This window comes from Bubalus kerabau, chromosome 19 (genome assembly GCF_029407905.1).
Source record: "Bubalus kerabau isolate K-KA32 ecotype Philippines breed swamp buffalo chromosome 19, PCC_UOA_SB_1v2, whole genome shotgun sequence".
Lineage (NCBI taxonomy): Eukaryota > Metazoa > Chordata > Mammalia > Artiodactyla > Bovidae > Bubalus > Bubalus kerabau.
The window spans coordinates 33205580-33231435 of NC_073642.1; the positions used below are offsets into that span (position 1 = coordinate 33205580).

Below are 25856 nucleotides of genomic sequence, written 5' to 3' on the forward strand. Positions count from 1 at the left end.
GAGTAGGCCAGTGGGTGTGCGATCCAGGGCACAAATGGAAGGGTTGTTGGCTTTAGCTAAGAGCTTGGACAGTTCATTCATTGGAACTAAAGAGCCGTTTTTTTTCCAGTCTATATTCAATTTGTCATCTCTAAGCATTTGACACTTTTGACTACTCCCTCTGATTTCTGTTTATTTCAGTCAAGGCACTCAGGGAATGGGTACTTGTTCCCAAACCTAGTTTTTATATTTTATTAAAATAAGAATGTGCAAGAGTTAGTAACTTAAAATCTGATGGCACAGTTAAAATGAAGAATGACAGTGAAAGAAAAAGATATCATATGATATCCAAAATTATTGAAATATTTGGAAAACAAAGCTGCCAAGATCAAACTGAATCTGATGGCAACTCTTTTTCAGAGAACATGATTAGCACTGAGTTAATAACTTCTCTTATTTACCATTTTTCAAAGAACCTCAAAAATGTAGGAACCTCCTAGTTTAAATCTTCTATTTTTTCTGGAAAGGATCAGAAAAAATAAAATTTCTTTCCTTTCCAGGACTGTCTGCATCTGCTTTCATTCATTTCTCAGCCCACTGTAATCTGGTTTTTATTCCCATAACTCCACTAAAACTGTACTCCCTTCAAGTACAGGGAGTACAGTTGAACTCCTTCAGATCTTCAAATTTAGCTGATACTTTTTAGCCTATCTTATGTGACATCTGCAACTTTGCTTGTGTAAAACCCCTTCTCAAAAGTCTTCTCACCTTGGCCTCTGTAACAGTTTTCTCTCGTATCTCTTAGATCTCATCATACCTTCCTTAGTCTTTCTCAGCTTGTGTAACACTTGATCTTAAAATATTGTTCCAACAGAGTTCTATCGTGGCTTGTCTTCTCACTGTCTTTCTGGAGAAATACCTAACACTTCCCAGTATTTCCATGAACTGATGCCTCCTGAAACGTCTCCTGCCTTTTTCTTCACTTCTGTTCTCTCAGAACATGTGTCCAGTTGTCTACAGGACAGCTCCACTTAATTATGCCAGGAATTATGTTTCAAACTTATCATTATCTCATCTGTTTTAACTCATCCATCTTAATGTGTCTTACACACATGTGTACACACACACTCTCCAGTTGTACCTTGGTTAATAGTATATTATCACCCAATCTAGAAACCTCAGAATTATCTTTGACTCTTCTTTTTCCCTCGCTATTTATATACATTCTATCATTTTGCCTCTTAATTATCCCTTAGCTTTCTCTTCCCTGTTCTCCCGCTTGCCCTGGTCTCTCACTCAGTTTTTTGCAGTAGCCTCCTGAAAAGTTCTCCTTTCTCCTATTATACCCTGTTATTTCTACCTGTGATAATATTGTTTACCTAGGGCTTCTCTGGTAACTCAGATGGTAAAGCATTTGCCTGCAATGCAGGGACCCAGGTTAGATCCCTGAGTCAGGAAGAGCCCCTGGAGAAGGAAATGGCTACCCCTTCCAGCATTCTTGCCTGGAGGATTCCATGAACAGAGGAGCCTGATGGGCGATAGTCAACATTTACATGTTTACAATCCGTTGTTTACCTAATGAATGCCTATTCATCTTTTAAGTCCTCTGTAAAATTTTTCTTAAACATTCTCTCTATATATGTAAAAGTCCTCATCCCTTCTTCTGTACCTTTGTGGCATATTTTATAGACCTCTGTTTCACTACTTGTAAGTATTTTCTGTAACCCTATAAAGTGTACATTCTTCCAGAATAATGACTGAATATTGCTCTCTTATACATCTTCCTCCACCTTCCCCACTACCTGCCCCAAACCCCAAACTCCCTAGCACGTGGTGTCACCTTTATTTCCATTCCTTTATCTAAATGTTTAGTTAGGGTGTAACTATCTGAGATCCAACTATCATCTGTACCTTGTATCCACTTTTCAGAAAGATGAGGTTTGCTGACTCATCTGAAACAGAATGGTAGGAACAGAAAGTGTGTATCTCTGACTTATTAATGTTTATACCTGAATTTCTGAACTTGATGATATTGTTCTTAGATGATCTCGTTGTCAATAAACACTATAATCCTACAGAAGGAATAGCCTATGGAATGTACTGTAAGAGAAATTTCTTGTGCCTTTAAAGAACTCTCTCTTTTGTGATGGGGGGCAAACTGCCTCTACAACTCCCATTCCTATTCTTTTCCATTAATACTGTTTTCCATTTATCACATTGGAGGTACATGAAAAGTAGCACATAAAAGTCAGCTGCATGCTCAGAGCTAAAATGTAAAGTCTACATTGAGGAGAGAGGTAATTTGCGGGAGAAAGATTATAGTTGTTTTTAGTAGGAGACTTCTTCTTGGAACTGAGCTAGTCCAATCAAGCATTGAAACCTTTTTAAAAGTATTCTATAATTGCTATGGAGATATGGTTTATTTACATTTATACAGAATGAGGTGGGGAATTAATTCAAGGGCTGGCATGTGATTTTGCTGGCAGTGAAATGTGTCTTGAACCTTGATGAGTAGGAAGTTTTGATGCTGCTGATACTAAACTTCTCCACTCTGCCGATCATTCTGCAGGTTAACCCACCCAGAGGCTCCATATAGCAGTGGAGCCACGTCATCCACCAATAATCCAGAATTTGTAGAGGATCTCTCCCAAGGTCAGCTGCTTCAGAATGAATCTTCAAATACAGCAGAAGGCAATGAACAGAGGCATGAAGATGAGGTGAGCTGAAGCATCTCCTCTTGTTACTGGTCTCTGAGGCTTCTAAAGAAGCAGTCAGCAAGGGAGTTGATTGAGGTGTTCATCCTCTGGCCTTCCATTCTGCAGAATATTCTGTTTTATATTTCTTTTTTTACATAGAACCATATTAATGTTTTTAATGATATAGAGACAAGTAGACTCTTCTTTATCCCCTGCCAAGAAAATTTATACCTGCATCAGATTGGATGCTCAAATGCTTATGGAATGAGTTGAATGATTAAATTAAATAAGTAATTAATGAGGAGTCTACATGCCCTTACTCAAGACCACGTACTGCTCACCTGCAGCATATGTGCCCAAAGGGTCCACAAGACTTGCCAGGTCATTCTCTCTTCCATAGAAGGCTGCTGCTGCTGCTGCTGCTAAGTCACTTCAGTCGTGTCCGACTCTGTGCAACCCCATACACGGCAGCCCACCAGGCTCCTCCATCCCTGGGATTCTCCAGGCAAGAACACTGGTGTGGGTTGCCATTTCCTTCTCCAATGCATGAAAGTGAAAAGTGAAAGTGAAGTCGCTCAGTCATGTCTGACTCCTAGCAACCCCATGGTCTGCAGCCTACCAGGCTCCTCCGTCCATGTTATTTTCCAGACAAGAGTACTGAAGTTGGTTGCCATTGCCTTCTCCGCCCATAGAAGGCATCTTTTTCTAATTCACACAAGGGCATTACTGCCCTTGTTGGACTTCCAGTGTTCCTCACAAATGACTGATTACATTGTCTGTGTTTTAAGGTACTTTTTTTTTAAGCCATAGAAGAGTACCACCATTGATTTTTGTCTTTATTCTCATTTTGAAAAAGTTGATTCTTTCTACGTTGGCATTCTTAAAAATTATGATGAATGCTTGTGTGTGTTGTGTACTCAGTCACTCAGTCATGTCCAACTCTTTGCAGCCCCGTGGACTGCAGTGCCCCCGACTCCTCTGTCCATGGGATTTTTCAAGCAAGAATACTGGAGTGGGTCACCATTTCCTACCCCAGGGAATTTTCCTGACCCATGAATCAAACCTGGGTCTCTTGTATCTCCTACAGGTTGGCAGGCAGATTCTTTACCGCTGCACCACCTGAGAAGCCTCATAATGAGTGCTTAAAGCTTCTTAAACATCTTAAATCCTTAGTAGCTTTAATGTTAAACGTTACTCAGGTTACAAAACAAAAACAACAACAAAAACTGTTACCAAATATACCATTTGCCCAGTGCTGAATTATTGTACCATTGTATATATATTTGAAGGAGTTACGGTATGGTAATTGATATTAGGATATTTTCATCTCATTCTAATTATCTTCTCTGCTCTGAAATAAAAATGCTTGTATCCATAAACCTTTATTAACTGATAGGCTATATGTATTTGTAAAATTATGAAGCAAAAGTACCTTTTATCTTGTTTAAAAGAACAAAGAAAAAAAATGTGGTAAACATTAGTGGTACTTTAGTCCTTTAAACTTTGCGGGGGTGGGGGGCAGTGGGGAGCAGTGATTTCATCTTTTGATTTAATAACATATAAAACCTCTGATTTATAAAATAAACATCTTAAGAAATCAAGCCAAATAACTTGTCTTCATTCTGGATATATTATAGTTACTAAATTTTTCTAAGTCTTATATATTAAATTCTATAGTGCTAGCTGCTGTGGGAAATAAACTGATTTTTGAATGATATCAGTGAGAAAGACCCTCATAATGATTTTGATCCCAGTGCTACAGCTTGTCTCTTCTTTTGTTGTCACAAGTGCATGTGACAGCATCTTGTTCTGATCTGATCTACTGTAGCAGTGTCGGCTGCCCTGGCACAGTGCTGTGTATGTGCTGCCTTTCTCGTCTAGAATATTCCCCTGGCAGGAGTCAGGCTTTGTTAAGTGCATATGACGGCCAGAGTTTATTTATGTGATTGTGGTAGGGGTACCTTACCCTTTTGTTTTGTTTTTTTAATATTCACTTTTTTTTTTTTGGCTGTGCTGCTTCTTCACTGCTATGCTCAGGCTTTTCTCTGGTTGCCAGAGAGCAGGGCCTACTCTCTAGTTGCAGCTCATGGGCTTTTCATTGCAGTGGCATCTCTTGTTGCAAGCACAGGCTCGGGGCACACAGGCTTCAGTAGTTGCAGCACATGGTCTCAGTAGTTGCAGCTCACAAGTTCCAGAACACAGGCTCAGTAGCTGTGGCGCATGGGCTCCTCCTCCCAGACCAGAGATCCAACTGGTGTCCCCCGCGTTGCAAGGCGAATTCTTAACTACTGGGTCACCAGGAAAGCCCCGGTACTCCTTATTCTTATCTGTTGGGATTAGCGCTAAAATGGCCCCTTAGTGAAACAGTGTGTAGCGTGGTACATAAAAAGGTATGCAGGTGAACCGTCTGGAGTCCCTTCCTGCAGACTGCATTGCAGTCTTTTGTTCTATAACAGATTTGGAGAGCTTTGACTATGCAGGGCCTTAATGGTGGGAAAATGCACTTAATCCTGTTTTGTTTGTCAGTGTTCATTGTTGCATTATTAGGAAAATTTTTGTTGTTGTAATTTGATTTGGGGTTTTTTAATTTTGACTTGTTTTGCAGCAAAGAAGTAAACGAGGAGGTTGGTCCAAAGGAAGAAAGAGAAAGAAACCTCTTCGAGACAGCAATGCACCCAAATCCCCTCTTACAGGATATGTTCGGTTCATGAATGAGCGTCGAGAACAGCTTCGAGCAAAGAGACCAGAAGTCCCATTTCCAGAAATTACAAGGATGTTAGGCAATGAATGGAGTAAACTTCCTCCAGAGGAAAAACAGGTAATTGTTCCTATTCCTGATCCTTTGCTTGGTTTTGATTCTGTCTCAAAAATAATTTTTGTCAGAAAAGCAAAGAGAATGGACTCTTGATTCTTCACTTTTGTCATGATACCTAGGAGACCAGAATAGCAGGGTCCTTCTTAGTCCTTTTATTTAGCATAGTAGTTTTTATACTCTTTCAGGGTCTGCTGCAGGCATGTGAGCAACCTCAACCAAAGTAGCTCTACTTTTATTTGCTTTATACACTGAGTTCAAAAAGACTTCTGTAAAAAGTAGTTCATTATTAAGAAATCTATGAACATGATTTATCCTGCTGAGTTAAATGAAAAGTCCTGAGTTAAATGAGAATTTTGATAAAATTCTGCTGTTCACATAAGAATTTGAAGAAAAAGATTTAACTGCTTTAATAAATTTTTTTAACTGGAGTTCTGGTAAATTTAACCTACTATGGAAAATAAAGCAAGAACTATTTGAATTCTCTCCCCTCCAAGACAGAAATTAACCCTATTGCCAAACTGAAACAAATCCATCTGTTAGAGAGATCTGAGCGGAATTAAGGACAAGATAGCCACAAACTGACTGAAGTGCCACAAAAGTAGCGTGATGGTAATGATGTTAGAGTGGTTTGGGGTTAAAAGTTCCCAGCATCCTCAGCATCTGAAGTATATCTGTAATTCTTTTTATGTCCTACACTCCTGAAAAAGGATTCCAAACAAATTAAACCAAATTGAAAAACACTCTTGGGAATTAACTGAATTCAAAAAAATTTCAAAGAGATCAGATTGAGTTGCAACTTGAAGCTCTGTGTTTGTGGTAGCAAGCTAATAGAAAACAGTGTATATCATCCATTGTTTTAGCTCTAATGTATAAAGGGCTAGACAGAGATCATGAGCTGTACGTAGTAATTACTCTTTTCTCTTTTTTAATTTTTTTATTTCAAAATTAATATATGATCATTGTTTAAAATTTTTCAGATAATACAGTGATAACTAGTTAAGGCAAGTATTTGTTCTTAAATTTTTATTTGAAAATATTTTTTCAAATGTACAAAAAGTTACAGGCATAGAATAGTACAAGCAAAGAATGCCCAAATGCCCTTACTCAGATTCATGTATTATTAACACAACATACTCTCCTGGGCAAGATTGGGCATGTGCTCTTTCTTTCTCTCTGTGTTTCACACTCACACACACAAACACACACAATTTTTTTCTGAATTTTTTCATGTAAGTTACATATATCGTGGCCTCTTACCCTTAAATATTTCAGTGCGAATTTCCTTAGACATATTCTCTCACTTAACCACAGTTAGCAACCTCATACTTTTATATGAACACAATACTTCTGTCTAACTTACCATCTGTATTCCAGTTCCATCAGTTGACCTAACATCGTTCCTCTGTAACATTCTCCCTCCAGTTCAGATTCCACTCCAGGGTTCAGGTTCTGTGTTTAGTGGTCAAATCTCTAGATTCCTTTAATCCAGGATATTTCCACAACCTTTCTTTGTCTTTTATGACATTGATATTTTTTTAAGAATACCATCTCTCTCTCTTCCTCCCCCTCTTTTTTGTTTACTCTTAACAGAACATTCCTCATTTTATATTTGTCTGATGTTTCCTCATGATTAGATTGAGGTCATGCATTCTTGGTCAGAAAACTGTATAGATGGTGTTGGCCCTTCTCACGGTATCGCATATGCAGTCACACAATGTCATTTATTTCTTGTTGGTAATGTTAATTTTGCTCACTCAGTAAAGTTTTTCACTTTCCCTTATAATTAAGAAGCAGTCTGTGCAGAGACATTTTAAGAACATGCAAATAGTCTGTTCCATTTCAGAGTTTTCCCTAGATTTAGCAGTCAATAATAACTTCTTCTTGATCTAATCTTTACCATGATGATTGCAAAATGATGATTTTCCAACTCTAGCACTCACTTCACATGTGCTGGTTGACTCTTAGCATTCTAAGCAAGAGCCCTCTTCCTCTCTCCATTTATGTATTTGTTTATTATTTATTTACTATTGGTATAGGCATATGAATCTCTCTGTTTCCCAGTGGTTTATAAATTATTACTAAGTAAATTTGATACTTAAATTGTCCCAGATTTGGCCAGGGTGTCCTCTATATCTGGCTTTTGGGACAAGGCTATTAACATAATTTCTGCCTCTAGTTTGTGTTCATTTAGAAGCAATATTTTTATACTCTATTTCTTAAACCTAATTGATGAATGAAAAGTACAAGGCATTAAACAAAATTATCCTAGTAGATCAATGAACTTTGTTTAAATAATTAATAGCACAAGGCATGTAGATACAGGCTCTCTCATAGTAGTCCATTTTAGGTCCATAGGATGAGGTCATTCTTTTTTATGTTCTTTGTGTCTCCTCTCTCCTGACTCTTAAAAGGCGAATTGATGTATGAGATCATCCCCTCAGAATGGGTTGGGGATAAAGAAACAGAGTAATATTCCATCCTCTCCCCTGGGAAGATTTAAGTGTGCCTATGTGGTGTGTTGAGGACTCTAGTAGCCATGTGTACTTCTATCTATAGGATTAGAGGAAGAACCATAATCTTCTCGTGAATTTTTTATGAGAATGACCTCAATAGAACTTGTCTTCAGTAAGTTAAAAAAGGCTATAGTCTAAAAAGTCAAAATTGCCTTTTTCTTTTATAATTGAGATATTTTTTTCACATGACTTTTTTTTTTAATGCTCAAAGCTTATTCCACTTTTACTTTTCTTTCCATGTTCTAATTATCTCTTGTTTTCTTCAAAAAGTTCTTTAGTATTGTACCTCAGATCTAGTTCTTGAAAATAATTCCACATTTCTTTCCTAGCGCTACCTTGATGAGGCAGACAGAGATAAGGAACGTTACATGAAGGAACTGGAGCAGTATCAGAAGACTGAGGCCTACAAGGTTTTCAGCAGGAAAACCCAGGACCGTCAGAAAGGCAAATCTCATAGGCAAGGTATCAGAACCAGAATCAAATATATTTGTAGTTTGTTTTGCATGATGTAGTGTCATAAAGCCTACTATTAGAGCAATAAAGATAAAAGATATGTTTCTATCATTTCTCTATTATACTAGATTCACTTAAAGCATCATCTTCAACATTTATTAAAATCACACTGCTCTCATTTAGAAATTTCAGTTGGGTTTCCATATCCAGGATCAAGTTTGACTTGTACTCCAAGGCCCCTTTTAGTTGCCTGTGCTTTTTCTTCTATTTCCACTTTAGGCATTTCTCTGCAATGCAGAAGACCTGGATTTGATCCCTGGGTAGGGAAAGTCCCCTGGAGAAGGGAATGGCAACCCACTCCAGTATTCTTGCCTAGAGAATCCCATGGACAGAGGAGCCTGGCAGGCTACTACAGTCCATGGGGTTGCAAAGAGCTGGACACGACTGAGCAACTAACACTTTCACTAACACCTCTAAGCCTTTCATGTGATCATTTCTCCCCGCTTCCAGTGATTAATCTTTTTAATTCACTCATTCTTGTTTGCATGTATTCAAAAAATATGTTGGACACTTCCTATTACATATCAGGATCTCACCTAGGCATTAAGGATGCAAAGGTAAACAAGATCCTGGTCTCCATGGATCTTTTGTTTTCTGTAAAATTGTTCATCACACTGTTAAAGTATTGCTAAAGTTCCCCTTTTTCAGGGAACACTGCCAAAGAAAGAAGCCCCACTCATAACAGCCTGTCATTCCTTAGCCATTGCGTCTTCTCTGCATTTGGGCATCTTGCCTGCTAAACTGTAATGTTGTGCAAACAGCCTTTGGCATGTGTTTCCTGTCCACTCTCCCACCCTGTTCTCCTTAAAGGTGAGGACCGTGTCTGCTCTTTCTCTTCCATCTAATTGCATAACCTATAAGACGGGGTTCCCTTTAACTCTTGACTGATTAATAAAGCTATTAGAGAAAATATGATATGTTTTGAGAACCCACATATACCAGCAGTTTCTGTATTTTGGCACAGTCATTTCCTTAAGTTTTTTGAATTTTGTTTTGTTTTTCAGCTTAATGTTCTTGTTCTTTCATATTTTTAGATGCAGCCCGACAGGCCACTCATGATCATGAGGTAATTAACTTTCTGTCTCCATTGTGTGTTGTGTGTTCATGTGATATATGTATACAATGTATATAATGATGATGCTGTTTGAAATGCTATTGGACTGTTTTTTAATGAATGGCAGAGCATTTTCTATCCTGTAATTAGGATTGAGTTAGTTGCCTTTTAGCTTAAGGATTCTTAGCATATGGCAGACACTTACGTCATGAGTCTGTTCTTGAACTAAAGCCCCTAACTCCAGTCCTTTCTTATGGTACAAGAATTTTACTGGCTTTAAATGCTGAAGATGGCTGGAATCTGGAGTGATGTATAGAAATGGGGACCAACTAATAGCTATAACTTGACCATAATTGTCATCACCAGATACTATATTGTGACTCTCAGAAAGTTGTTATTTAGGAAATCCAGCATTTAGTTAAAATGCACTGTTCAACTTACAGCATCTGCAGAGCACAAGTGACAATATCTTGATTTCTATGCCTCCTTTCTTCCCTGGCACATATTTGTTTACTGGTCTTTTCCCCTCCATTTGGTTCAGTTTCAGCAATAGCATTTTGATGTGTGTTCCTGTATAGGATTGAGGCTTATGTGTGTTGGCTGTGTTGCATAGAGAGCTTTAAATATATACTTCAGTTCAGTTCAGTCACTCAGTCGTGTCCGACTAGCCTATGGTTAATATATAATTGTACGAAAATGTGTGGTATTTTCGTGCGTAAAAATGTTCAGTGACTCCTCATTGCTTACCAAATCACATTCAAACTCAGCAACCAGGGTTTTCTGTAATTAAGTGCCAATTTCCCTTTCCAAATAACCTAACTCCTATATCTGTCTCTTTTGTTAAGCTTTTTATTTTGTATTAGGGCATAGCTGAATAACAATGTTGTGACAGTTTCAGGTGAACAGCGGAGGAGACTCAGCCCTACATATACATGTGTCCATTCCCCCCTAAACGCCCCTCCCCTCCAGGCTGCCACCCACTGAGCAGAGGTCCATGTGCCATATAGTAGTTCCTTGTTGGTTATCTGTTTTAAATATAGCAGTATGTACGTGTCCATTCCAGACTCCCAAACTGTCCATATATATCTTATGTACTTAAAAAATACTGACTGTTCTCTAAGTGCCCCATCCTTTCCTGCCTCATGTCTGTGCTCATATTCTTCCTTTCATGAGAATACTTTCTTTCCCTCTCGTATCTAACCCTCTCGTATCCTCCAATTTTGCCTCTAAATTCTAGTCATCCATCAAACCCTATTTCAAGTTCCATTTTTCTCCTTCAAGCTTTTCCTGTTTCCTCCAACTTCCTTTAAACCTCACAGTTCTCTTTATGTCTTTTATGCACTTAGCTGGTCTGGCTAAGGTGCCAGAGTTACTCAAGTGCTTCTGTCATTAACACTCTTGGATTATAATCTCTTTGAAGGCATGTGTGGTCTAGTTTCCATTCTGTACCCATCCACATACCATCTCGCATTATGTTCTTATATAGAGGAGTTATTCCACAAATACTCATTTGTTTTTATACAAAACCCATTTGTTGAAATAACAATGGAAACTTACACAAAAAGAATTTTCTGATGCACTCTTTTGCATGCCCTGGGTTTTTCACTAAATCAAGGAAATCATTTCTTCAAAATAATAACTTATTTATCGTGGAGTTGTAGTTCTCATACCTAATTTGGTATTGGTTACCTTCAAAATGTAGAGAAAACTTTTAGATTCACAATTCAAATAGATTTATCACCATCCATGAATTATAAAGTGAGAAGCATGGTAAATATGAACATTTTATTTTTCATATAAATCCTATATAAATGTAGTTATATATGACATCTCTGTGTTCCAATTAGGATGAAATTTTTTTTGCTTGAGAAACTGTATGTACACTATATGTTTTAAATCATAATTGAATTGTGTTATAAGTTTTCTATACTGCCATATACTTGTTTAATTACTTATTGCCCACCAATATCATAAATTTTCTAAACTTCTTTTTTTCCCTATTAAGCATCTTTTATAGCTTCTGTATCCTTAATAGTTACAAAAGAGAGTATCGACAGTAAAATCTTAGATCTCACATTTTCTAGTCAGTGACTGACTCCTTTCATCAACATGGATTTTGCTGGCCAAACCATGGCATTTTTTGCCTCTAATAAAGTTAATAGTTGCAATCAGAAAAGATTTAGTAGACTTAGTCAGTCGTAGAAGCTGCTGCTGCTGATTTGCAAAATTAAGCATTTTAATAAATATGTTATTTTAGTATGATAGGAATTGCTGCAGTATATGAAAAGGAATAAGTCTCTTTGTGATTTTCCTGTTTCAGGATTAGACACGTGAAACCAAAGAAAAGGAGGGAGTAGGTGGAAAGCCAGCAGTAGTTTCTCAAGTACATATACACTAGGCTTTATAAGCCTGTCTGTTGTATGCCCAGGTCAGGATAAAGCTCTCTTAGTAAGGTTGTTGACTCAATTAATGTCACTCACTTTATCAGTTTTTTTTTTTTTTTCATTGAATAATAGCTTACTAAATTAGGTAATTTCAAAACAGTTGCAATTTAAAAAACTGGTTTGACGGTTTTTAAACACAGCCACACATAACCTCTTAGTATAATAAGAGTTAAGAAAAATAAGAAAGCACTATGAGTGGAAAAAAAAAAAGCCACAGAAGCCCCATGGAAAGGAGCAACTGAATCGGACCTTAAAGATGACTTAGGTTTTGTGGGGGCATTTCACATATATACATATATATCTTTGGATAAAGTGGCCTGAGCTATGAGGAAGTTAATAAAAGAGCAAGTATCTTGCAACGTGCCTGAAACATCACATTTCTAAATACATGCTTATTTCCTTTTTCTTATCCTATTAGGAATAAAATGGCAAATGCCATAAAACAGTTTTCAAGCTCACATCAAAATTACTAAGACCTCAGAAATCCTCTCACCTGACCCCCTCATTTTGCCAGTGAGGAAAATGACTTGCCTAAGAAAGGAGAGAATGTCCCAGAATCACTTACGGAATTGGTTAGAGGCAGAATTGTGACTGAAACCCAGGCGTCTATAGCCCAGGCTTATTAAGGTCTCTTGGCAGTGCCCGCACACTATATGGAATAAACAGTGTTGCAAGTTAAAATGGGCCTGGCTGCCTGTGGTGTCAGCAAAATTTGTTGCCACTTGAGACAGAAATGATTTGATTTGTATATATGTAGTAAAGAAATCTATTGTATTCCTTAATGGAACTTAGATTCCTAAGACATTGTTACCAAGGTAGATACTGGGGAGCCCTGTTAGAGCTCAAGAAATGCTGACCTGAAAGCCATTCAAGCCATTCTGCATAGCAGTGGGGCACTTCAGCCTTGTACACAATATTGAGAGCATTCCTTAAAGTAAAGGGCACTTGAGAGAAGCATATCACTTCATGAGATTCTGGCCCTGAGCCTAGATCACAGCAAAATAGTTTCAGTTCAAAAGGCCTCTGTTCTCTTACCCTCCACTCAATATATAGAATGAAAACCAAAGTGAAGAGTATTCTTGCTCCTCTCAAATCAGAAGCCAGCCTGCTAGACCCAGGAGTCAGCTAGTGTTACTCTCAAGAAAGTGTCTAAATCTTATGTGGGGACTAAGATAGAAACAATAATTTTGTTTCTCCTTTAATTTATGAAAAATGACAAAATGACACTCAACGTGAACAAATTAGACCCCTTCAATGACGAGGTAATGAAATCCTTATGATTTTAATCCCTTGAGTGATCCTTGGAGCAGCTCAAGTACATCTGAGCCCCCAAGAGTATCCTCTCCAATGCCGAGTAACGTACTAAGTAATGGAACAGTGCTGATGGTTTTTATGACGACTCTTCAGTTAAGCAGAATTTCTCTCTTGGCCTTTCAGAGACTGAACAGTTTCATTTAATTGCTGTGGTGTTTCTTATTTTGTACTCTTAAGAATCTGTACAAAGAGGCAGTGTGTTAATGCACTTATGTGGTGCTATCCTCTGCCCTTATGTAGTTAGCTTGGTCTGGACTGCTCCAGCAAGGAAGAAAACAGAATTACCTGTCTGAGCAGAATCTAAGCCTTGGAGAGGGCTCTTGGTACCATGGTAATGGGAGCCAGGCATCCACACCAACCCATCTGACTGGCATATATTCAGACCTATAGCTAAGTAAATTGATCTCACACAGCTGAAGTGACTTAGCAGCAGCAGCAGCAGCAGCAGCAAGCCAGTACAGTTAAGTAAGAGACTGAGCAGGATGGGATGATAAAATTATAAGCCTTTATCTAAAGTCATTTGTGGACTTATATCTGTTATGTCTTGTACAGTAACAGAGTTAAAGCATATGGTAAGCCAGCAGAGTTGAGAGAAAGCCACTGTGAAATATATCTAAGATCTCTTCTGGAACCAGTCTTTCTTACCCATACATTAATTCTCTTTGAAATCCACCAAGAACTGGCTACCATCTTACTTAGGTTTCTCTTAGCTTGGACATGGGGTATCTCTTCACAGCTGCTCCAGCAAAGCGCAGCTGCTGCTCCTTACCTTGGACAAGGGGTGTCTCCTCACTGCTGCCCCTCCTGACTAGAGAGTTCCAGAAAAACATCTATTTCTGCTTTATTGACTATGTCAAACCTTTGACTGTGTGGATCACAATAAACTGTGGAAAATTCTGAAAGAGATGGGAATACCAGACCACCTGACCTGCCTCTTGAGAAACCTGTATGCAGGTCAGGGAGCAACAGTTAGAACTGGACATAGAACAACAGACTGGTTCCAAATAGGAAAAGGAGTGCGTCAAGGCTGTATATTGTCACCCTGCTCATTTAACTTATATGCAGAGTACATCATGAGAAACGCTGGGCTGGAGGAAGCACAAGCTGGAATCAAGATTGCCAGGAGAAATATCAATAACCTCAGATATGCAGATGACACCACCCTTATGGCAGAAAGTGGAGAGGAACTAAAAAGCCTCTTGATGAAAGTGAAAGTGGAGAGTGAAAAAGTTGGCTTGAAGCTCAACATTCAGAAAATGAAGATCATGGCATCTGGTCCCATCACTTCATGGGACATAGATGGGGAAACAGTGGAAACAGTGTCAGACTTTCTTTTTCTGAGCTCCAAAATCACTGCAGATGGTGACTGTAGCCATGAAATTAAAAGACGCTTACTCCTTGGAAGGAAAGTTATGACCAACCTAGATAGCATATTCAAAAGCAGAGACATTACTTTGCCAACAAAGGTCCGTCTAGTCAAGGCTATGGTTTTTCCAGTGGTCATGTATGGATGTGAGAGTTGGACTGTGAAGAAAGTTGAGCACTGAAGAATTGATGCTTTTGAACTGTGGTGTTGGAGAAGACTCTTGAGAGTCCCTTGGACTGCAAGGAGATCCAACCAGTCCATTCTAAAGGAGATCAGCCCTGGGTGTTCTTTGGAAGGAATGATGCTAAAGCTGAAACTCCAGTACTTTGGCCACCTGATGCAAAGAGCTGACTCATTGGAAAAGACTCTGATGCTGGAAGGGATTGAGGGCAGGAGGAAAAGCGGACAACAGAGGATGAGATGGCTGGATGGCATCACCGACTCGATGGACATTAGTTTGAGTGAACTCCGGGAGATGGTGATGGACAGGGAGGCCTAGCGTGCTGCGATTCATGGGGGTGGCAAAGAGTCGGACATGACTGAGCAACTGAACTGAACTGAAGAACTGGCTAGAGGCAGAGCTTTGCCTGTTGAAACTGGGGCCTTCAGTGATACTTCTGTTGTTTGTTTTTAAATCATTCTGGAAAACTTCACTTTATTTCTTTAAGAGGTAAAAGGGTAAAAATTAAGTGCTGAAAGTTTCTTCAGGTAAATACATAGTTTTTCACACTTCCATCCAAGATGTCTCTCTTAATGAGCTGCCCTTGGCAGGCAGTTCACATAGCCCAGCCCTCCATAACAAGGCAGGCACCAATACGAAAACAGGAGCTTGGCTGTCAGAGTTCCCTCATAGGCTGTTAACTGCTTAGCCTTTCTGCTGGGCACCAAATCATATTTGTGTTCAAAGATAAAAGACCAGTGGTGGCAAGAGTAGGAAATATACATTCTATCTCTGGCACTAAATGTGTTTTTATAGGAATGATTTCTAGACTTTTTAAACTGTTCTATATGTTATAAAGGTTTTGAAATCCTCAGATTTCACTAGTAATTTCTTCAGTACTCATTTCCCACTGTTTTCTTTACCATCTTATATTATGCAAGATTTTAAATACTGCCAAGACACTTATAATTTATATTCTTAATGCTTTCAACTTTAAATTCATTGTAGAAATTGCTGCTAAAGCATTTTGAAATATTGACTTTATTCGCAAAGATCATTGTGGAATATGTTCTGCAGTGGTTTTGTGAGACTTTTATTTTTAATGGCTTATTGGTGAATTAATTTTAGGTTTATTATTTTTTCTCTCACATAATCCTTGGCATTCTCATATTTAGAGCCTAGTTATTACTGAATTTTTGGTTTTATTTGTTTTTCCTGTGTCCGAAGAAAGTCTGAAAGATCCCCATTACAGGCTGCCCTTGTAAATAAGTAGACGTCCTAATGGAATACCCTTATTATTGCTTGTGGCTGGCAGATCTCTGCTTAAAATTCTTATTGTCCACTCTGCAAAGTTAGATTGAATCATCCTATCTCAGAGAGCACTTTATATGCATAACCAACAGAAGCAATGGAAAAATCACCCAGAAATTATTTCTCTATACCTACCTCTTAGATGAAAAGTTATGACCAACCTAGAATTGTAGTGTTGGAGAAGACTCTTGAGAGTCCCTTGGACAGCAAGGAGATCCAACCAGTCCATCCTAAAGGAAATCAGTCCTGAATATTCATTGGAAGGACTGATGCTGAAGCTCCAATACTTTGGCCACCTGATATGAAGAACTGACTCATTTGAAAAGTCCCTGATGCTGGGAAAGATTGAAGGTGGGAGGAGAAGGGGACGACAGGGGATGAGATGGTTGGATGGCATCACCAACTCAATGGACATGAGTTTGAGCAAGCTCCAGGAGCCAGTGATGGACAGGGAGGCCTAGCATGCCACAGTCCATGGGGTTGCAAAGAGTCAGACGTGACTGAGCAACTGAACTGAAGTGACTGATACCTACCTCAGTCACTTTCTCCCTTGTACACTGTTGACTGTTCAGAGCAGAGAGCTGAGGAATGGTTTCCACCATCTCCATTAGGGAAGTTCATGTCGTTTATTTTGAGGTTTCTCATTGCACAGCAGTTGTCACCTGAGAGATCTGAATATTTAACATGCTTGAGCTCTGTGAAAGTTTGGTTCCAAAGGAAAGGTGAATACATTTTCTTCACAGCCTCACCTAGACTGACTGATTGCTGCTCATCTTACTATTTCGTTAAGGAAAACATGACCATTATGGCTGCAGGCACTACTGTTTAGTTTAAGGATTAACTGTTTTGTTACTCTTGATTCACAGAAAGAAGCAGAAGTAAAGGAACGGTCTGTTTTTGACATCCCTATATTTACAGAGGAATTCCTGAACCACAGCAAAGGTGATTACCAAAGGATCGCATTGCGTTCCTCACATCTGTGACAGGGGATTTAGTTGTCAGGAGAAATTAATTGCTCAAAAGCAATGGTAGTGATATTCCTGACCCTGGGACTGGTCTGGAAGAAGGAAGCTGCTTCTATTTCACTCTCTATTAAAAATAGCTACTCAGAAACCAGTGGAGGAAAGCTCAGCCAGTGTTGTCAAAGTAGCTTTAGTCTCTGAATCAGAAGAAATAAATATACATCACTAATTCAGTTGCTTTCAGGCTGTTAGCCAAGAACCCTTTGTACAAATGAAAGCTTGCATGGATGTCCAAAATATAAAATAAATAAGAGCAAAGCTGACCCCACTACAATAAGCTTTGGACCCACAGCTGTGCTTGCCCAATCTCCCAGGATTCCCCTGTGAAACCCCTCAGGCTTCTCATAGCACAGCTTTAAACAGACCCAACAAACAAACACTGGGAATTGCAGCTGTTCCTTGCAGTCTTAAGTATAGAATATGACCAGCTTTAAGAATTAAAATAACTCTGGAGAGCCAGGCGTTTTATTGCTGAAATTGCTATCTGAAAGGCCATAATAAGACTAGGGACAGTAGGAGGGGCAGCTAATTAGAGATAGCTAAGCAGAACTTCTAGAAGAGTCACTGCACTCCTCAGAGACACTGTGTTATCTGTGTTTTGGGGGGCTTGCGTCCTCAGCTCGGGAGGCAGAGCTCCGTCAGCTTCGCAAATCCAACATGGAATTTGAGGAGAGGAACGCGGCCCTGCAAAAGCACGTGGAGAGCATGCGCACAGCGGTGGAGAAGCTGGAGGTGGATGTGATCCAGGAGCGCAGCCGCAACACCGTCTTACAGCAGCACTTGGAGACGCTGCGGCAGGTGCTGACCAGCAGCTTCGCCAGCATGCCCTTGCCTGGTAACATCATCCCCACCTGAGTCGTGTAAAGCGGTGGGGGATGGGGAAGTGCTGCATATGTTGGGTTGGTGTGGTGAAGCTGAAGTCGCCCTTCAAGGGGAAGACCAATAAACTCCGAGGTCGTTTCCTCAGAGTTTTCTGTAGGTCATGTAATAAAATCTCAGTATTGGTTAAAATCTGGAGGAGGGCATGGCAACCCACTCCAGTACTCTTGCCTGGAGAATCCCCACGGACAGAGGAATCTGGTGGGCTCTAGTCCATTCAGTCTCAAAAAATCAGACACGACTGAGCCACTAAGCACAGCACAGCCCATTGGTTAAAATAATCCAAAATTTCAGACTCTGCTCAGTTAAATTTTCCTTCAATTATATTTTAACATAATCTACTTTCTATTAAGCTTAATTTGATTTTCAGAATAGTTGAAACTGTGTAATAAATCCTCAGTGGAGTGCTTTTCTTTTTTTTTTAATTGTGCTATAATTGATGTATAACACTGTGTTAATTTCCAGTGTACAACATAATGATTCTGTATCTGTATACGCTGTGAAATGAACACCGCAAGTCTAGTTACCATGTGCCACCACGCGTGTATGCACACCAAGTCACTTCAGGTGTGTCCTACTCTTTGCAACCCTATGGGCTGTAGCCCTCCAAGTTCCTCTGTCCATGGGATTTCCCAGACAAGAATACTGGAGTGGGTTGCCATGCTGTCCTCCAGGGGATCTTCACAACCCAGGGAGTGAACTCTTACCTCTCCTGCATTGGTAGGTGGGTTCTTTACTGCTAGTGCTACCTGGGAAACCTGTACCACCATACTAAGTTGCAAACAAATTTTTCTTCTTGTGATGAGAACCTTTAAGATACACGTTCTTGGCAGCTTTCAAACATGGAGTACAATACTGTTGACTACAGTCACCATACTGCACACTCCACCCCCGTGACTTAGTTTATTTCATCACTGGACGTTTTTATTTCTTGATCCCCTCTCCCACGTCACCTGTTCTCCCAGAGCACTTTTCTGATATAAATGTACTGGTTTTGTGATATTGTCTTAATGGGAAGGAAAATAAATACTAGTATTTCTTATATATGTTTTCATGTTGAAAATAGTCACAGCAGATCTAAGAGAGTCTTTAACCTGTTTTATGCAACTACTCTTATATGCTGTGCAGCAATAATAGTCCATCTGTTTATTTAGAGTATGTGGATTAATTTCATTTCTTTGAGGTCTAAAAGTCTCTCCTCTGAAATTAAAATCTTCTCTGTGGAGCAGACCCCATTAGAATCAAGTTTATTTTGCTGTGGAATCACTGATCTGTGTTACTATTGAACTGAATGGGCAAGCTTTTCTTACTTTCTCTTATCTCACTTCAGGAAGTGGAGAGACACCTACAGTGGACACTATCGACTCCTATATGAACAGACTGCACAGTATTATTTTAGCTAATCCCCAAGACAATGAAAACTTCATAGCTACAGTTCGAGAAGTTGTGAACAGGCTTGATCGTTAGGGAATGGTGAGTGCTCACTGACTTGATTCGTACATGCCAGCACATTATCAAAACTAAGATGGCATTAGACTTTATTAATACTACTAAAATCCTGGAATGACATTGAATAAGTGAGTTGGAGGCTTAAGATTCCTGTTGCTTGGTTGCTAAATATAGAAAATAGTGTTGGAAAACTGAATCAAGATAGTTTTTCCTCATGCATACCTCCATGTGGCTTAATAGAAAGAGCATGATTTTTGTGGCTGGATCTCAATTCTAGCTGTGTCACTTATTAAGTTGTATTCTTAGGTATTAGTTTCCCAAAGGGTTTTGAAGGTTGAGTGAGAAATTTAAAGGAAATAACCCCCCAAAGAACACATTGGACAAAATAAGTATCACTTAATTGTTAAGCTTCCTTTTCCCTGTAAATTTAACGATAATTCACAATAGTCAATGAGACATTGTATGTGTACAAGCCTATGTCAGTAAGCTTTTCATTCACCACTCAATATCAGAGTAACAGTTGTGTGTTAAATGTTAATGTGGGCTAAACTTACAGTGAAACAGTTAATGCCTTGATTGAATATATTAAAAAATATATAAACTCTCAATAAGTGAAAGGAGAGAAATGAGAAAATAAACTTTTAAAAAATACATTCAACAAATGACTTGTAATATGTTTTACATCCTTTTAGAAGAGAAAAAATACATTTCTAAAGGGGGCCTGCCTTTATAAACTTTTTGGTACTAATGGTCAGTCATCAGTATCATTTCTTAAATGGAACTGGTATTCTTTCACTCAGATTCCTAGAGATGGAGTACCCTTTAGTTTGTCATTCCACAGTTGACAGCCCTTTGGTCTGTCAATTAAATTGTTCCATCCCTGCAGACATATGAACTATGTGGAAATCTTAGGGTTGGACCATACGGTGAATGGCCATATATGGATCCTAAAACAAGAGTGGATGGCAGGATACACTTCTTAGCAAGGCTGGTCATGGATTTATATCTTTATTTGTCCTACTGGTAAATGAGCATACTCATATACATGTTCATATTCTAACATGGTCTGGACCTTGAGCAACATGTGCAAGAATAAATAACGCCTATAATTCTTTATCTAACGAGGTCGTGTCTGCCTGCAGAGACAAAGGCAGTCGTCTCTATCCTTCTTGGCCACGGGCTCCAATAGTAACTGTACAGGGCGATTCGTCATACTTTATCCGAGTCGTGCTCTGATGGGGGAAAGGATTACTGTCCTTCTAGTGAGTAGCCAGATGGAACAGACCATACTTCTAAGAGATGACTGGACTCCCTACAGAATAAAGAAATGGCATTACTGCTGCTGTTTATGAAGGAAACAGCTTGTAAATCTAGGCCTGGGATTTTCAGGAGCTCATCACCCTTCTCATTTTCACACAGTGTTTTCAATTAGCACTCTGGTAGGCTTGAAAAGAAAGAGCTGGGAGAAACAGTGTGGAGGACTGTGGAAGAACATGGTAACTGATAACATGCTGTCTCCTCACACAGGTAAAGGGCAGTTGTTGTGAGTTTTGAGCCAAAAATGGTTTTCCATTTTGAGCATTTGGCCAGTAAGACTTTCCTAAAGCTTTACCCATCTTAAGGATATAAACTGTCATATCTGCTTTCTGAGGTGTCTTTGAAAACCTAGAACATTATCATTATCCTTGATTTTAACCTACAAATATTTTGCCCTTAAAAGAAAGAGTAGCTGAAAATGTGAACGGTTTTGTTACTACAGATTTTTACAATCTAGCCATGTAAACATAACCAAGAATGGTTAGCTCTCCACACCCTCTGAAACTGTCAAATGAAACAGTTATAAAGACTATGATTAATTCTAGCTTGGCTTCATTATACAAATATGTACAGACAACTAGGCCTGATGTCCCCAGCATTCATGGTGCAATTAATTACTCTGACATGGGCTTGGCAAACTTTTCTTCCTTTGTCAGGAGCCAGCAAGTGAAAGGAAGCGAATGGTCTATGGTTTTTAGAGGAGCATGTTAGAGCTGGAAGGGGTCTTTAGAAATCCCATCATTGTACATACAAAGAAACTGAGTCCCAGAGAGGTGAGATGTCTTGCCTAAAAATACCTAAGTAGGCAAATGCAGATTCTAGAACTAGAACACATGTATCTAAATGCAATTGAGTTTCTAGAACATTGATACAAGGGGGTAGGGATGGGTGTCAAGGGAGAACACTGAAAATCTTAGAATGAAAGCAGTAAGATAAATGGGGGGTAATTAGGAAAAAATTACAATCCAGCAATTATAATGTAAATTTTTGTTCAGCCATTTTATAATTATTTTTTATAGATATACAATGGAAGAATTACCCCAGCTGTCATCTTTCTTTGTGGCTAACTTATACTTAGAAAAAATGGAGCTGGGAGGAAGCCATGGGGGTGATTTCACATGGAGAGGTGACTACTGTATGTATCAAAAGCCATATGTTGCTTGATTTCAGTTGAACCAAATGATAAATAGTTACCTATTTGAGGACTGGAAAGAAAACAACTTTTTTATGTTATTGCATTTTTATCGATGTAAGAATTTATTCATCTTATGCACACAGTACTTCCCTACACATGCAGGGAGCCTTAGATTTATACTTGAAGAAAGTTGGTTTGATTGACCAGGACCAAAGTACTCATTTTTCATCATCGAATTTGTCCCTGATACTTGGTTTTCTGTGTTTGGCTGGCAATTTTCCAACCTCCCCATTGTGGCTGAACTGGAGCGGGGCCACGTTTGTCGTTGAAATGTCTAAAATGCCTTAGTGAGGTTGGCTGCTGGCAGTTTTATGAGCTCCTTGGTTTACATACACCCTGCTACTCACCTTAACCCTTTTGAAGATAGAGCATCGCAGTATTTTCACCCAAAGTCTGAACCCTTTCTGATCTGTGCTTACCTTTTTGGTATCTTTTTTCGTTTGTTTTTTTTCTCCCAGTTCTACAGGTCTTAGAGCTCCAGGATGTTCTGTAAGTGGTTTTACTTGTTCAGAATGAGAAGCCATCCGTGGAAATTTGAGTTGAGTGGAGGCAGAGAGGGCGTACAGATTATTCTGCTTGTGAAAGAACCGTCAGTTATGAGGTACATGCCTTCACCCCAGGAAGCCATGTGAGGGAGCAGCAAAAGGAACATGTATGTGAACTTCCTATGGAATTGTCCTTGTGAAGCTTTGACCATGTACAAGTCTTCAGTCTTCTATCATCTATACTTCTGTTCAAGTGGGTCTGCGTATATTCTGCTGACTAGACACCCCTGAGACAGGCACCTTCTGCAGCAGAAAGGAAGCCTTCTCATTGTTCTGCTTCATTCAGATTGGACTCTCTTATCACTGGCTCTGTGGTTTTTATCAGTGGTTTTCCTACCTAGCTGTCACTTCTTTTTTAATGCTTTTGGGGGTTAATTTTTTTATATTTTCTTCACCCCACCAAGTTAGATGTCTCCATTTTCTGACCTCTGGGCTTTGTTGCTCAGCAGGGCTCTGAAGGAGAGTTTCTCTCATTGGACAGGCCCAATCTTCTCCCATCATTGTCCTGCTGTGACTCCAAAGAAAGGAGCTTCTTGTTGACAGTGTCCTGTGGAGCGAGGCTGTGTCTCATACCCCACACAGCGCTCAGTGGGTGCCAGCCCTTGTAGTGGAGGCTTTGTGATTGCTGCCCTGAAGGAGAGCACTCTTTCCTCCCCCCTTGGTACTGCCTGCTGTTTTCTAAGCACCGCTCCTGCACGTACCCTGCGTCCCGGCCCCAGCAAGGCTCTTCTGTTCCCATCTGTTGGCAGTGACTTGTGGAATATTTTTGCTGAGAGAAAGGTCACTGGTAAACAGGACAGAACAAGAAAAGTAGTTTCTCACTTGGTAGTGAAAAAGATCCTAAAGTTTCTTATAAGTGAAAACAGAGGAAATCCCTGTGTGCTTGAGGTGTACCAAGTTATGGATACGGATGGCGGAAATGTCATCAGAATACTGCCAGCTGACAGAGGAGAACACAGAGGAATTCTCCATCCTTTGTCTTTCTTCTCTAATCATAACTGCAGAGTCTGTGTCAAAGGGACAGGCTTTCCTTCCCTCTCCCCTCTTGTGATTAAAAAAAAAAATACACAGCAAAAGGGAAGAGAGGTTTCTGATTTTCACCTCAGGGTTTGGTTTTGTTGTGTTATGTGTTGATGCTGTGGAGCACAAGGCTGGCGGTTGCAGCTGAGATCTTTGGAACCAAAGCAGGGCACACTGAGCCCACTGTCTAGGCACCACGCCACCAAGGGCAGGTGGAAGTGTGGCCCCCTCACAGTATGCTCACAGGCCAGGGTGCAAGCCAGACACCCCCATCATGTTGCTGCAACCCTCCTGTCTTCTCAGCATCTCCGCCCCTGATTTCTTTCTTAACCCAAAGGAAACAAAACAACAGCAAAAAAACAACCTTGTTAAAAGTTCTTACGTGAACACACATCAAATTTTCATGTACTGAAGCCCATACATATACCACCCTGGCCATCTTTGAGAATAAGAGCCCATCATTATCTCTATAAACCTGCCAACTCACCTGCTCTTCTGTGTTTTCCTACTCTCACTGGCCATTCCTAGCTCTTCTCTCAGACACCCTGCCTGCTCAGTCCAAGCTGGAATGCACTGTCTGTGGCAGAAGGACAGCCAAGCCAGTTCTGGAGTTTGTGTCTGCCTTCTGCCAAATACTTTGTCTCCTTTCTTCCTCCTCATATTTCTCTCTGTCTCGCCTTTGTGTTAGTTTTGCACAGCCTTATTAGCAGTGCTGTGCACCAGGGAAGGCTGTAATAGGGCCAGAGCTCATCCTTCTCCTTCGTCTGGATAGATACCTGACACTGACTTGAGAGACATCCGTAATCGGGAATGCATGAGATCTCAAGAAAGCTGGCAGTTTGAAAGCATTTTCACAAAATAGCAACCTGCTTCTGACATGCTGGCCCCCCAGCAGCTACACCTGACTCACTGGTGGCTGGAATTCAACTGCCACAAATCAAGAAGGCTCTGGGAAGCAGGTCTGTCTTGTCTGCTCTCTCCTCTGTGCCCAGCCAGGAAGGTAGTAAGTGAGCTCAGAGGCTAACACAATACCAAATTCACATTTCCCAGTAAACTTGTAGATATTATTGCACTAATATGTTCTTCTCAAGAAATAAGTTGTTGCCTATTCAGTGTTACAGATTTCTTTCTTTTTATTAAAACACAAAGAGCAGCTGAGGAAAATGAGACAGATTCTGACAGAATGAAATTTTAGGGAAAAAATGTATACACGTGTTTGAAACTGTTGAAATGCCAAGTTTTCTGTACAAGTGTTTTTGTAATTAAACTTTTAGATTTTCTTTGTTTTTTAAAGAAGTCGATATGCTTGCTTGATGTTTGCCTCATTAAAAACTTTTCTATGTTGAATCCACTTGATTCAGTTTTACCTGCATTGCCTTGTTATCATAAAGACTTTGTTAACTCTACATTAATCATTGTCTGTTACACTTTTAAAATGGTAACATTCATTTTATTAATTGCTTATTCAAAATGTGTCTTAGCCTGTTTGAGGGTTCAGTTCTCCTAATGTATGCTATAAGGATACAATGAATTATAATTCATTCTAATGTAGCAGTAGTATTCTGGAGGCAACTTGAAAGAAGTCTCATGTTCTTAAAGTCAGTGACTTCAGCCCCCTTGATAGGAGGCCTAAAGACAGTCTTCCTTTTGACTAAAGAGATAAATTTTCCTTAAATACTTGCCTTCAAAAGTAACACTACCTTCATTAGTCAAAATCTGTTTTAAAGGAAATTTGTCGCCTACTTCAGCATGCTTTTAAAATTCTAGGGATGAGCTCTCCTGGCTTCCAAAGCCTGCTGCCCTCTGAGTAAGCTAGTTATGTGGCATTGGGCAAGACTTGCTTTGTTCCCAGTTTCCTCATCTGACATGCCTCAGCTCTCTTACACTTGTCAGAAAGATAGAATTGGGTGATGAATTGACTGTACTTTGGAGGCTATGAAGAATCTTAAATGAATGCCAGGAATTATTGAGGCAACTCAGGGTCAGACTTGACTATGTTTAACAGAAACTCAAATCAGCAAAAGCTTAAATAAGACACATTTGTCTCACTGAAAAGTATTCCAAAGGTAGGCAATCCAAGACCAGTATAGGGGCTCCTGTCTGCACCACAAGAAGGTTCCTTTCTCAAGGTCACTTCATTGTCAAAAACAGCCACTTGACCATCAGCCATCATTTGAAATTCTGGCAGCTTAAAGGAGGAAAAAGGCCAAGGACAAAATGGGCAAACTCAGCTGAGTCAGCACCCTTTCAAGAGTCTTCCTAGA

The 25856-nt window shown here is 39.6% G+C and overlaps 1 protein-coding gene across 7 annotated transcripts in view; it reads left to right on the top strand.

Moving 5' to 3' along the window:
- HMG20A (high mobility group 20A) overlaps nucleotides 1-24939 on the top strand; it is a 78470-nt gene extending 53531 nt beyond the window's left edge. For 4 of the 7 annotated variants that reach the window (XM_055555625.1, XM_055555623.1, XM_055555620.1 and 1 more), the window contains 8 exons: nucleotides 2549-2696; nucleotides 5281-5493; nucleotides 8333-8465; nucleotides 9551-9582; nucleotides 17032-17107; nucleotides 17807-18022; nucleotides 19397-19539; nucleotides 22486-24939. In XM_055555625.1, coding sequence (XP_055411600.1) covers nucleotides 2549-2696; nucleotides 5281-5493; nucleotides 8333-8465; nucleotides 9551-9582; nucleotides 17032-17107; nucleotides 17807-18022; nucleotides 19397-19533 — 955 coding nt within the window. In that variant the 3' untranslated portion in view covers nucleotides 19534-19539; nucleotides 22486-24939. Of the gene's footprint in view, nucleotides 1-2548; nucleotides 2697-5280; nucleotides 5494-8332; nucleotides 8466-9550; nucleotides 9583-17031; nucleotides 17108-17806; nucleotides 18023-19396; nucleotides 19540-21851; nucleotides 21979-22485 lie in introns of those variants that run through there. The other 3 variants (XR_008705248.1, XR_008705249.1, XM_055555621.1) reach the window with 3 other exon arrangements.
- Nucleotides 24940-25856: the final 917 nt, after the last annotated feature.